Below are 14,118 nucleotides of genomic sequence, written 5' to 3'. Positions count from 1 at the left end.
ATATATATATATACACATCATACATACTTACCTATCTCCCCTATATATACCTACAATATAACATATATATAATATATATATATATATATATATATCTATATTGTATAGATATGTATATATAGATAAATCTAGTCTATGTATATACTATGTAATATGTTATATAATATGTATATGTGTATATATATTATCATATATATGTATATATATATATATATATATATATATATATATATATATATATATATATATGTAGACTCAAGGATGAACTGATTAGAGTTTGGTGGGCAAAGGCCAAGGTCACACACAAAACACATTTTTCGCCATAACTAAAGACTTGTTACACTAATAATGTGGCAGCACAGAGTCACATTTAACTTTTAGCATGGAGAGAGTAACGTTGGTAGAGCTGAGTAACAAGACAGCAGATGATTGGTTGTCAAAGCAATGGCTCCATTATATATTTGACGTCAGGTTGCGTGACAGATGGAGGGGGGCTGGAAGTGGACCAGGGGCCAGCAGTTTGAAACCACTGGTATAAACCGTGTAAAGTTTTTAAAATGTCTCCGAAATGAAACACAATGCATTTTGGTGAGAAACACTGGATATAAGCAGCATACAGCATACTTTGTTTCCATGAGAACTCCACAGAGCACATTTTAAAAAACGGGTGAAAATGAAAAGGTACACTGGGACTGGTGATCTGTTGAAAATCAGCAGTCTTTATCTGAGGCGAATGGGGAAACAGATTGTAATCTGCCCTTCAGGTTCACTGGTGAACCATTTTCATGGGCAGTGATCCTCTGTTCTGCAGGAACCTCGTACTGTGATGGACATAAATATTAAAAAGACAAAAGTTTCCTGATTCCATAACTTACTGAAGCACTATATTTTTCAGCTACACCTATGAGGACGAAGAAGGGGTCTATGCAGAAACTCAGTTTGTCTTTGATTTGGAGCTGCCTCTGGATTTCAAACCCATAATAGGAGATAAAGAGGTGCAGGAATTCTACCTCCTGTCCATGGATAAGGTTAGTATTGCTGAAATAACAGTGTTCTGAGGAGGGACATTAAATAACAAAAAATGAGATTAAGATGTGATGAAAATATGAGAGAGGTACTATGTAATGGCTCTGTCTTGGTTTTAGGTGAAGGACCTGTTGGCCACTGAAGACTTCAAACCCAACTGTGCCATGGTGGTCTTGGACTTCCTCATTAGACATTCATTTATTGAGCCAGACACAGGTTTGCAGCCATCAACATAATTTCCATCCCATCAGTCGACTAATTCACATCTCTTTTTTTAACAAAGTCCCATATGCTCTTTATTTCAGTGCCATGTTATCAGGAATTTGTGGCAGGACTCCATCAGACATTAGAATGAAGCTGAGGACCGACTGTCAGGCCAAGGCACCACCTACTGGATGTTGCACTGTTTCTTAGTGCTGTATCTTAGATAACTGCACTCATTTCAGTTTCTTGAAGACGTTTCATCTCTCATCCAAGAGACTTCTTCTGTTCTATTTAACTGGAGGGGAGTTGCAGGCTTTAAAACTCTTTCTGGGAATGTCCTTACAGAGTCATTAGAACACACATGAGCTTGGAGTTGACCCAACCAGTCTCCACTCAACCTTCTATTTAGGCCTGTAGCAGCTAATAATGTTATAACAGCTCATAATGAATAACGGCTTATAATATAATAATTTCAATGTAATAGAAGTTCATAATGTAATAATCTGCTCATAATGTAATATAATCACGGATGCATATTATAATAAGGGTTTGCGCAATATGTAATAATGTAATAACTTATTACATTAAGAGCCTTATTGATACCACTCATGATGTAGCTAATAACAGCTCATAATGTAATAATTAGGGATGTCCCGATCCGATCTGTAGGATCGGGATCGGAGCCGATCTGGGCATTTTTCCGCTGATCGGAATCGGCAGTTTTGAACGTGGACCCAAGCCCGATTTTTTTTTTTTTTTTTTTTTTTTTTTTTTTTTTACGTCAGAGCACAATTTGTGGCGGAACACAGACGCGCGCGTGGTGTTACTCTGTGAAAACCTGTGAATAAAGTGTCTGCCGTGTGGAAATAACGTCAATTAGAAAGCGAAAGCAGTCCAACGGTGACATGTAACATCTGCTATACGGCCGTTTCGCGGAGCTGCATTTTACTACTCATTTGATACAGCATATACAAAACAAAAACTCAAAGAATACAACGTGTTCACTCGAGAGTACAGGCAAGGAGACCAAAGCAGCAAACAGTCGCGGATACTTTCAGTTATGAGAAATATCCTCAGCGACATGTCCACAAATAATACAGAGAGGGTCATCAAATTAATCGCTCTGGAAAACCAGCTCATCTCCGTAATAGGGGATCAGGGTTTTCTTCGTCACCTGGAGTTTTTGAATCCCCGGTATGCCCTACCATCTCTGCATTACATTTATGCCACTTTCGAGTTACAACATGCCGGTATATGCGCACTAGTTTGGTGGGTCTCATACAGCATGTAAAGCAGGCAATCCAGGAGATGCTGCACGCGTTAATAGACAAGCAACGTGTCCACGTCATTTTATGTGACAACGTAAAGTACATGAAATAAGCAAAGGATTATATGGAGGTACCAAGCGTGAGCTGCGTCTCACACACACTTCAGCTGGCTGTACACGAGGGTCTGCTGTCACAATGCAGCATCACACACTCACCTGCTAACACAAGGAAGGTGGAGGCCAATGTTGTAATAGCATATGCAGAATAATTAAGAGCTATATTAAAGTATATACTTTGTTTCAACAAAATAATAAAAACCTATTAAGGAACAGCTTGGATGCAGGTACTTTTTTTCTTAATACAGCTGTGTTATCTAGGAAAATATTAGTTAAGGCCAAGTATCGGATCGGGACTCGGTATCGGCAGATACTAAATATTAAAGGACTCGGATCGGGATCGGGGTAAAAAAAACCTGATCGGGACATCCCTAGTAATAATAGCTCAGATAGTGAAAAAAGTGTTGCATTATCATCATTGTTACCTCTGTCATCCCTGCAGGGGTGGAAGGAAACACTTTCACCTGTGTCTGTCTGTCAGCAAGATCACACATTTCTGCAAACATGGTGGAGCATCAGCCATATTAGGTGCCATATACTGTACCTCCGCTCCCAATGAGTGGCAGGCCTCATAAAAAGGAAGAGAAGCTTAATTGTTTAACACATCATCTTCCATAGGTCAAATCCATGGTATAAAGGCCACAACTGTATACACTGACAACTAGAATGCACTTATTGGCAGAGGTCTGTTTTTGTGTTTGACCATGATTTGTACATAGGTGGCGCTACAGTAACCAAACTCAAAAGCTGGCAGGATAGGAGGTTGGATTAGGGAAGAAGGAGGGGGACTGTAGTTTATGTAGTTTAAAAGAGCATTTTCTTTGCTACAATAACTAATAATAACTTTTGCAATAAAAACACATTTAAAATTGTTCTTTTCAAATAAGTAAGTGAACACTCTTTCCTTCCACACAACCTGATGGAGAACCTTCCAGTAAAAATTTTGCCATCTTTTATTGTTGGTCTTTAATGCCAATTTAATAAAGGCTGTAAAACATTATTTTCCTACTATTTATGTTAAATACATGATACAAGCAGCATAACTTTACAACTCCTAGACTGATCAATTGATACTAAAGTGTGTTAAGTATAGTCACTGTCATGCAGTGGCAATGTAGTTATTAGCTTATAAGCTAAGAATAGCTTTACTTCTGGCGTTTTGCATTTACACTTCAAAATTCATTACGGTTGTGTTAATTTGTGAATATTATCTTTCTGATCAAAATGTGTGACTTGTGAAACTTGTGTTTACTGATCTTATTTTCTGCAATGATAAAAACCAAATTCTCAATTTTCTCGATTATTTCTCCAAATTCTGTTGGCCTTTTGCATGCTTCTACTCAGAAAAGTGATTCTGAAATGGATCTTCCGAAATTCAGTTAAACACCTGAAATGAGGTCTATGGCTAACACAAGAGATTTTCACATTTAGTTCTACAACATAAAATATTCAAGAACATTTGTATAATTTAAAACTTGTTTTAAATGCCGACAAAACTAAAGTATTGCTGTTCTCTAATACAAAATCAAAACCACAATATCTGCCCTCAATCCTCTCTTCTCAGGGTTTAAAGATTGAATGTGTTTCCAATTACAGATATCTTGGTATATTAATTGATAAATCCCTCTCCTTCGCAAATCATATTCAGCAGCTGGTTAAAAGATTGAAACTGAAACTGGGTTTTGGTTTTGGGATCAAATCCTGTCTTTCTTGTAAATCAAAAAAGAGACTGATTGCTGCCACTTTTATGTCGGTTCTGGATTACGGTGATGTTGTATGCAAGCGGGCCCGGTTCTAGGCATGGGCATGGGAGGTCAATGCTCCGCCAAATGCTTCAGCTGCCCCAGCAGCCCCACCAAACTGACCCCGCTTCATTCTGAAAAAAAATAAATAAATAATAAAAAAAAAGTATATTCAACTATATTATGTTGTAATTTATTCCCATAAATACTGCTCAAAGTAATCACAGTCAGCGGCTTTTCTGCCAACAGAGCCGGTGTCTCTCTCTCTCTCTTGCGCCGTGCATACAGTCAGTAGCAGCTTCTCTCAGTATTGAGCCTTATACACTCAGTTAGCATCACATTAGATGCAACGGGCACTCCAGACAGTTGCAGCCACAGGCTTGTTAGTTGTTAGCATGCCTGCTAGCAGTAGCATAGTCCCATCAGCAGCTGCTGCGGAGTTTTTCTTTTCCCCACTTCGCAGCATGGGAAGCCTGAAGCGGGTTTCAACTTTCAACCATTGCTCCCCCTACTGTAAGTCCTGTTGGCCCGCGAACCTCCCCCAGCCCCGCCGACAGGATCAAACCACACATGTTAGAGAGGGGACCCCATTACCTTAAATTCAGGTTAGCGCCGCCGGCCACTGTTTACTTCCTGGGGCCAGAGCCTCCGACAGCAGCTAATCTAAGGGTACTAGTGGCATCAAGCAGGGAGAAACAGGGAACCAAGGCAGACACACGACCTCCCGAAATGTGAGAAAGTGGCGTACTATAATATAGCGTTAATCAGTCAAGATTTACATTTATAGTACTGTTTACAAAATTGCTTTGTCACAGATCATAAAGAAATATGCATTTTGCCCCCGCACCAAACTTCCCAACCTCCCATCTATCACGATTCGGCATTTTTAACATGTGCAGATTGCAGAGGATCCACAAGCCGTTGTGGGCCCGCCGACTAATCACTTTATTCCCTGTCCTGTCAAGTGTTATTCATATTCTAAATGATCATCACATTTCTCCAATTCCTTCGTATCTTCTAAAGAAGTAATCTGAATAGTATTTATATCCCACATACAAGTCTCTAAATCACATTCATGGTTACCCTCTACAGTCTACAGTCACAAACTTTTACACCAGTCTGCATTGTTTTGTAGAGAAATTTCTTATTCAGATGTTCTAAAACGTGCATGCTTTGAAATAACCACAAATCTAACTGCATTTTTTTATTTGATTATTTGTTTGCAGAAGTTAAAAATAAAGCAATGCCTTCTGGGAATTTCAAGACTGAATCGAGTGGAGCGTGGTTGTTGGAAGTTGGAGATCGGAAATTGGGAGTTGACTGAGATTAAGATAGCAAAAAAAAAAAAAAGTGAATCGAAGCATCAAGCCACACAAGGGGGAGCGGAGAAAAGGAGAGAAATCTAAGATAAGACAGCACTGTTGGCTGACAGTGAAAAATTGTGTCAAACTGACTGATTTGTTTTTTAGATCTAGTGCAGCTTCAGCTAGAAGAGGTAGACATGGATGATGACTGATGGCAAAACACTTTTATTATGGAATGGCTGGCTCTGATGATTTTTTTTTATGCATTGGGGTTGTGCATTGATATATCCATGTTTTGGTGCAGTTGTTTATAGCATCACTGGGGCTATCAAAAGTGTGTGTTCTTTCCGTGCGTCAAAAGTTCTATCTGCCAGTTGCGCAATATTTAGGATTAGATTCCATTTAATATTAGATAACTAACTATAATTGGGCATTGATAAAGTTGTCCTCCTAAAACGGGGGAAGGAGGTTGGTTTAAACTTTAAAATGCCAATTACATTGTAGCTTCAAATTTAAATAGAAAATACGTTAGCAGACTGACATCAATAATTTGTTGGCCACAGAATTTGTTTTCTTCGTCAATCCAGAAAAAGAATTCCCGTCAGAGCTTCGCCAATGGAACCATGGTGAATCTGCGATGCTTATGTCTGGGTTGGCATCATAGACTGGGAGGCATACAAAAAAACATCATCTCTATGGCACTCAACACAGTAGCAGTTGGTGACCCATCAACATTTCTTACCGCCCCCCCAATTAAGGCAGTCTAGAACCGGGCCTGTATGCAAGCCTCGTCTCAAAGCTTACATGCTCTTGACACTGTGTAACATGGAGCTCTGAGGTTCATCACTGGTTGTAAAGCACTGACTCATCACTGTACACTATATGAATGGGTTGGATGGTCCTCCATATCAATATGCAGACTGAGACACCTGCATATTCTCATTTACAAGGCAATCTTAGGTTTTCTTCCTTCTTACCTTTTGTCCTACATTAACCGAAGTAATGCTGGGACGTACAATCTTCGTTCTCAGGATTTGTTCTTGCTGTCTGTCCCAAAAATCAGAACTGAACTGGGAAAGAAAGCATTTAGGTTTGCTGCTCCCTCTGCCTGGAACATGCTACAAAAAACTTTGAAATAGAATGAGTTTGTCTCATTGAACACTTTTAAGGGGAAATTGGATGACCTGGAGGCAGAAACATCTGGTTGTAGATGTTTTGCCTGAGGCATTTATGACTGTAGCTAACCTTCAAATGTGGCTGTTTTGGATGCTAAGTGTCTTTAATGTTTGTGTCCACCTTGTGTTTGTGTGTATTTATGATTATGCTGCTGCATGTCTTGGCCAGGACACTCTTGTAAAAGAGATTTTTAATCTCAATTAGTCTTTTTTTCCTGGTTAAACAGAGGTTAAACAAATTTTTAAAAAAATGTCAGTTAATACCTCACCTTTGAATATTAAAGCATTTACATGTCTTTACATTTACATGTAAAATATGGTGGTTGCTAACAAGTGACTATATGAGACTACAGATGTACAGATGTCAAGGGCATTAACGCTAATTATGCCAAACATAGGCTCATCTTCTCACTACTTTACGGACTTTAGTTGCAAACTAATCTAACTAACTTTCCAACTTCTAGACTGATCAATTGATACTAAAGTGTATTAAGTATAGTCACACAGAGGTAAAATGATGATAATGCAACACTTTTCTTACTATATGAGCTATTATTACATTATGAGCTGTTATTACATTATGAGCAGTATCAATAAGGCTATTAATGTAATGAGTTATTACATTATTACATTATGCGCAAAGCCCTAATTACGTTATGCGTCCGTGAGTTTATTACATTATGAGCTGATTATTACATTATGAACTTTTATCACATTGAAATTAGCACATTATGAGCCGTTATTACATTATGAGCCATTATTACATTATTAGTTGCTACAGGTCACTGAATATGGTCTACCATATTCGATTTTCTCTTTTGCTTTTGCTTGTATAAATCTAAGAAAAAATGTATAAATGAGACCCAAGGTATGTGTTTCCAAAATCAAGAATAAGCTTCGACGCTTCTGTCGTAATTAATTCAGGATACATCTTATTTTTTCCAATCCAAGTAATCTTGTCTAGCACTGTTCAGTAAATGGAATCATTAAACTTGTTTCAAGGTGCCGATTTTCCTTTGTGAAATATCTATTTTATTAGAGCTGACAACTACAAATTCAGCAAGAACAATTAATGATTTTTTTTCCCCTTTTTGTTTGAATGGTAACCACCAACTGTAGACAGTAAAGTGTGTTTAAGTAATCTGACACCTGTTGTGGCTCTAGCCTAAAGCTGCAAGTAAACTGAAATTCTTTCAGTGATGTCACACAGTAGCAAAATTGCATTGTGAGTGCCACGTTTCCAAAAGTAAGATTGATGCATGAAATACAAAATTATATCTCTAGTTCTGCTGGAACCTACATTCCCCACAATGGAACAGAGTCATTGCGTGACAGCACTGGAGGCAATTTATCAGATTACATCCAGCTTCCTCTGAAGCCACACAATACATTATACTTTTTCACATGTGCAGTAGTGCTCCCCAACACATGTAAACACTTTAATGTGTAAAACTGGTGAAGGGGCAAACCGAAGATTTTACCTTTCACAGACTGTCATTGAGTCCAACTGAAAACAGTTATGTCTATGTCTGTGAAAATAGTTGGAGACAACAAATTTACAACACTGTGTTTTTACAGGACTTCGTACATTCTGTCTCAGTTATTCATTACAGCTACATAACAGCCATAAGCTAATCGCTGCACAGTACAACCAACTGAAAATATTTAGCATGTTAAATACAGTGTGACTAATTGACTATCTTTGGAAACTTTGGGAGCTCTATTACAATGTACAATGTAGAAGTGAACTATTTTAAATACAGGAAATTTGTAATGACTGATCCACCTGCGAGTGGCAGTCAAAGGCATCTTTTACGCAAGTAACTGAAATGGTGTTGTGACAGAGTTTGGTCATTATCAGTTTATTTCCTGTAGAATACATTATAAAAGACTGGAGAAAAATGAGAATACACTTGTGTACACAATAATATTCCTCTTACAAATAACCAATACTTGCATTTCATAAGCTGACATTTTTTTTGTCAAAGTGTGCACTACACTGACTTTTTGTTTTAAACTGTGTGCAAATAATACAGCGTGAGCCAGTAGAATATCACATTAAGTTAAAATAACATATAACAGAATATAAAGCATAAAAAGAACAGTTGTATCATAAGTGGAAACAAAACACACTTCCAATAAACACCATGACGTTCAGGTACAAGGTAAATTTTCAAATAAAAGCTGGTGTTTAAGAAATGTGTCTCACAGCCAAACAACACATAATAGCTGGGTTTAAAACATAGAGGGGAAAAATTATACTGTTATATCTTAAACAGTAAAATTTTATGTATATTTCCACAGCACTTATTCCATGAACAGAGCCATTTCATACTCCCTACATTTTTCCTCTGACTTTCATTTCTCAAACAGAATTTCATTTTCAGTAACACTTCACATTAAGCCTTTCTTACTCAGGCTATATAAGTCTTAATAATAGCATAATAAACATGTTAGATAAGACATGCAAAAAAGTGTTCATAAATAATAAAGGATCTGTCAACCTTAAATTTGCTTTTGAAAGTGAACTGACTCAGGTGCAGAGTTAACGGTTAATAAATGCATAATAAAGTTTTATTAGTCTTAAAAAGCAACCAAATAGATAGGAAAAGTTTCAACAATGACATAAGTATTTTCTTGTAATTGATTAGAAACGGCCTAATATCTGATGATAAACGTGTAAATTAATGCCTTTGTTTTCATTCTATAATTATTTCCATTTGCTTCCTAATGAAACTCAACACTGCCTACAAATGTTTTTTTTTTTAAAAACAAAACAAAAAATTGTCCTAGGAGCTGCTGGGAGCTTACTTATGTTAAATCTGTAAAGAAGGACTGCATTCCTCTCCAAGTTCTTAGCAGCAATTAAAAAAAATAAAAAACTGAGGTGAAATAATTTGTAACTTAAAATAATATTTATGTTAAGAAGGAGAAACTAACACAACATGACTGTTAAACTATGATGGAGATGGTGCTGTAGAAATGCACATTACACATCAAGACAACAGTTAACATGAAGGAAGTGTTGATTTTGCAAAATAGCAGATTAGAACATGAGCAGATCAGAAACGTGTAGGCTTCTCACTAAAATAAACAACTTTAGGAAATCAGAAATTAATATTGTGTCTCTAATGTAACTGTTTCACACAAAGGTCTGGTCCTCCCTATATTTGAGGTAAGTTAAGGCCCGTATCTCAACTCATCAACCTCTTAATACCAACTTTATACACTGTTTGACAGTCCAGATCAGTTCAATCACTTCCAGTTCCACTCACTTCCACTGGGAAAAATAGGAGAAAGGTAAAACTTAGAGACTTACAGGACACAACTGGAAGACAAGCACAGTCACACTGAAAGCACTGAGCCGCCTGATCTCCTCTGGAGCTGGCCTCAACCTCAAAATAAAAAGCTTTAGTAAAGGACAGCTGAGACCATTGCACTCATCTCAGAGAACTGGAGTTCTACCTCTGACAACTTGTGTTGTTCCTTTCTCTTAACATCTTCTATTTTAAAGTCAAATGAATCCTAAACACATGATTACCATATTTGTTCTTGTATTTGAAAGCTAAAGGCTATAACCCCGAACTTCAGTGTATACTCCCTTTTCCCTTTGTGTGACCTTTGTATCCCCTTTGGCCTGGTTTGACTTTTCCCCCTTATCACTGTAACTCCCTATTCAAATGTGCCCTTCTTAGTAACAAGGCAGGAGGGATGTTTTTTTCTTGGTTTGGATTTCTTTCCCCTCCCTCCCAATCCTGAGCTGACACTCTAAAGCAGAAGGCAGCCACCCTTCTTTCCTCGTCTCTTGGCCTGTAGAGCCGCCCTAGTGGCCATTTCAAACACCTCCCTCACACCATCCTTTGTCTTGGCCGAGCACTCCAAGTAACCAAAGGCATTGATCCGGTTAGCCATATCCTTCGCCTCCTCTGACTTCACTGGTTCCTGTTAAAATAAAACAATGTCAAAGAGGAAAATTAAAGACAGCACATCTTTTTATTAATGTAGGCGTAATACTTCTCAAAACTTTCCCAGAGCCCAGTTAAGCCATTTCAAAATATGTTTTGCCATCACAATGCAACATCTGCATGATGAAACTATGCTGACCATAATCAGTGGGCTGTAGGGTCATTGTGGGTCATTGTGTCATTGAATCTTGCTGGACTGTGATTGGACTGTGTTGACAGCTGTGTTAAAGTCAATGGGATGTGCATGGAGAAACATTAACCCTAACCTTACAACACTTTAGAGAGTAGGTTAACCCCTTAAGGAACACTGTTAATACTTTTTTTGCTAATAGTTTTAGGCATCAGATCTTAACAGTATATACTCATTGAAAGCTGAGACTGTCGTGATTATTTTAAACAAACACAAAGGAAAAAAGTTATTTCCAGACCATGTAATAGCCTTCTAAACTCACCACGACACAACATTAGAAAGAGCCCTCTACCGCAAGAAGCAAGAATGCCTACATACCTTCGAAGTGTTCCCTTTTTCCACAGCGACAACGTCATGCCACAATTTTTTTTTCATAGTTCGCCAAGAGTCCATAGAATGGGAATATCCATGTCATTTTACCCAAAACTAGCTACAAGTGTCGAACAAGCAAGAAACCTTAGCTTAGTCTTAGCTTTCATTTGAGACCAAGATTATATTTCTAGGTAAAGGGGTTCTCAAGTTATAAGCCTTTCAATCTCAGTAGGCGCTCTTGGAAAAAAAGGACGCAAGCAGAACGCACAGACATGCCTTTAGAAAAACAAATATGAAAAATCTATTTTTTAGTCTTTTGACTTAAAATTTTGAGTGTAGCAAGCTGAGACCCTTGTCTATGGCCTAATTGTGTCTGCTGTGTCCATAGACATACCTGAACCCTTATATCTTAGTCAGTTTATTGACATTTGAATTGGACGGAAACCAAAACCTGTGTTCCAACCTCTGTAACTCTGTGTCAGTATGTCATAGAATCACACTTACACTAGAAATAGAAAAACCTTGAGGGTGTTACCTTTCCAATGGTACCAAGCACATCCCTGAGTCTCAAACTATGTGGGAGCTGTCATGCTTTTAACTTCGGTATGTCTTTTGGAAAAAGAACCTTAAAATGGGGGCGTTCATTAAGAGGTTAAAGACTGATTTGTTTGTCAACATGTTGTTAGTCCCTTAGATTTTGTTTGTGAAGGCTCCTGTTCGCCGTGAAATTACAGTCCCATCAGAGATATTGGTCGGATCAGCCCTCTCAGTCATTTAGGGAAAAAAAAGTAGTTGTTAACTTACTCTTTGAAGTCTGTTCTTTCTTTTTCAGAAGGCACCTTTTCATCAGCAGATATGTTGGATTTTAGTGCGTTTTTTCAAGTATTCCCAATTATAGCTGCCAACATAGTCTGGCATCAAAGCAAGATTCAGTGACATACTATTCAGTGACTTTGCTTCATTTTTAAATTCCTTGCATGTAACCAGGAAGTAAGCCTGCAATCTAGAAAACATTTCTGGCGTATGCACTAGGTGAGCAATTCTCATTCGACTGAATGGACACTATCTTTGCATTCAGTGGCTAGTTCTTCTTATACATCTATCATTTCCACTGGCATCTACACTTAGAGTTTAAAAAAGGGTTACATTACATTACATTAGTAATTAAGGTTGCACACGAAAAGAGCACCTTGTAGCACCACATTATGTAATAACACCCCATTATGTAATAATGTAATACATTTACAATTCATTATGTAATGCATTTTGTAATAATCTGCCACATTCTGTAATAAAATTCTTGAACGCAATAAACTTTGCCACATTTTGTAATAAGTTTTTACATATTGCATCAGTAATTACAAAATGCAGGTGTTGCACTTTTTTATCAAGAAAATGTAATAATTTGGTGCATTATGTAATGAACCACCAAAATGGATGTCTTAATTAGAAAAACTTATACTATCAGAACGACTTTGACTTTAAGCATACCAGCATGAATCGTAAATATGAATTATTTTATCGCTGCACTGAAATGTTGGAAGACATACACACATGCAATCTGGATTATGATATGCAAATATTATACGTGATAGAAAGGAGACAAAACACGAAAACAATTATGGAACAGAAAATGCTTGCTGGTAGTTAAACTACATTCATATTTTGTGCTGCTTCAAGTATTTCAATTATTTTTTGGGTCATTTTTGTAGTTTCACTACTCAATTTACAAACTACAATTTTTGCCAATAACATGAAATATGTTTTTTACAAAAAGAAAAAAAAGACCTATATAATACAAATTTTATTCTATTTTTCTTACAAAATAGGCATGAAACATGACATGACATGCTAGGCCAATGCTGCCTCTGATTGGCTTGCCCTGGCAGCACTCAAATGCTTCACAGAGTGGGTGGGTCTTTGTGCTAAGGAAGGCAGTGCCCATATGGCAGAAGCACGTCATGGACAACCCTCCTGTCAGCGATGTGCACATGATTATAGAGGGGCAGGGGCTCAAAGTCAGAAAAGGGCAGTACGTGCGCTTGCACAGCATGCGCCAAAACATTTTCCAGGCCTTAATAACACAATATGTAGATTAATTAATGTAAAACTAATAAATAAAGTACTTATAGAAAGCTAACTACTTAGCTGTGTATCCTGTGTAGCTGTGAGTGATATGCAATTATTGTCAACATGAGTTTATTCACATTATCATAATACTGAGGTTTGGAAGACATGCAATTCAGCTGCAATTCTTAAAAAGCAATGAAACACTGGCTTATTATTAGGCTATTTATTGGAGGGCAAGTGCAAACTAGTAATACAGGCTACACATCTAACAATGTGACAAAAACAAGAAATGACTACTGTGACTGTTATTAGGAACAGCAATGTTTACAACAGCAAAGTTGCATTAAACTCAATATCTGGAAGAGGTTGAAGATTTGTGGCAAGATAAACAGCCGACACAGACAGCTGTCAGATTAGATAATTATCTCTCATTAACAAGCAGTTAGCTTAACAAGTACAAGTGGACACTCTTCTGAAATATGACTCATATTTTAGCAAGTTGAATAAGTGGAAGGTGACTTTAGCCCCCACAAGGAAGTTATGTTCATGGAATTATAACTTATAACTCACAAAGGTTCAAGTCGCTCCACTGTCAAGTCTCATCTACGTGCATGGTGGAGTTCTCCATGAGGCAGTGGCTTTTCTCTCTCTCTCTCTCTCCCCCTCTATCTCCCCCCCTCTCTCTCTTTGTCTTCAAAAACAGAGCTTTACATTGCACCCCATTGGAGTTTAGAATGCATTGGACA

General features: G+C 37.6%; 2 protein-coding genes across 4 annotated transcripts in view; one reads left to right on the top strand and one right to left on the bottom strand.

The window, feature by feature from the left end:
* Window positions 1-1,965, top strand: part of tpk2 (thiamin pyrophosphokinase 2) — a 51,560-nt gene extending 49,595 nt beyond the window's left edge. For both annotated transcript variants that reach the window (XM_030423586.1, XM_030423587.1), the window contains 3 exons: window positions 896-1,028; window positions 1,146-1,242; window positions 1,332-1,965. In XM_030423586.1, the coding sequence (XP_030279446.1) occupies window positions 896-1,028; window positions 1,146-1,242; window positions 1,332-1,381 (280 nt within the window). In that variant the 3' untranslated portion in view covers window positions 1,382-1,965. The remainder of the gene's footprint in view (window positions 1-895; window positions 1,029-1,145; window positions 1,243-1,331) is intronic.
* A 6,705-nt stretch (window positions 1,966-8,670) lies between these two features.
* The window catches only part of LOC115585300 (rho-related GTP-binding protein RhoA-C), a 38,618-nt gene continuing 33,170 nt past the window's right edge, over window positions 8,671-14,118 (bottom strand). For both annotated transcript variants that reach the window (XM_030423589.1, XM_030423588.1), the window contains exon 5: window positions 8,671-10,777. In XM_030423589.1, the coding sequence (XP_030279449.1) occupies window positions 10,604-10,777 (174 nt within the window). In that variant the 3' untranslated portion in view covers window positions 8,671-10,603. The remainder of the gene's footprint in view (window positions 10,778-14,118) is intronic.

This window comes from Sparus aurata, chromosome 7 (genome assembly GCF_900880675.1).
Source record: "Sparus aurata chromosome 7, fSpaAur1.1, whole genome shotgun sequence".
Classification (NCBI taxonomy): domain Eukaryota; kingdom Metazoa; phylum Chordata; class Actinopteri; order Spariformes; family Sparidae; genus Sparus; species Sparus aurata.
This window is presented reverse-complemented; position numbering and strand designations above follow the sequence as displayed.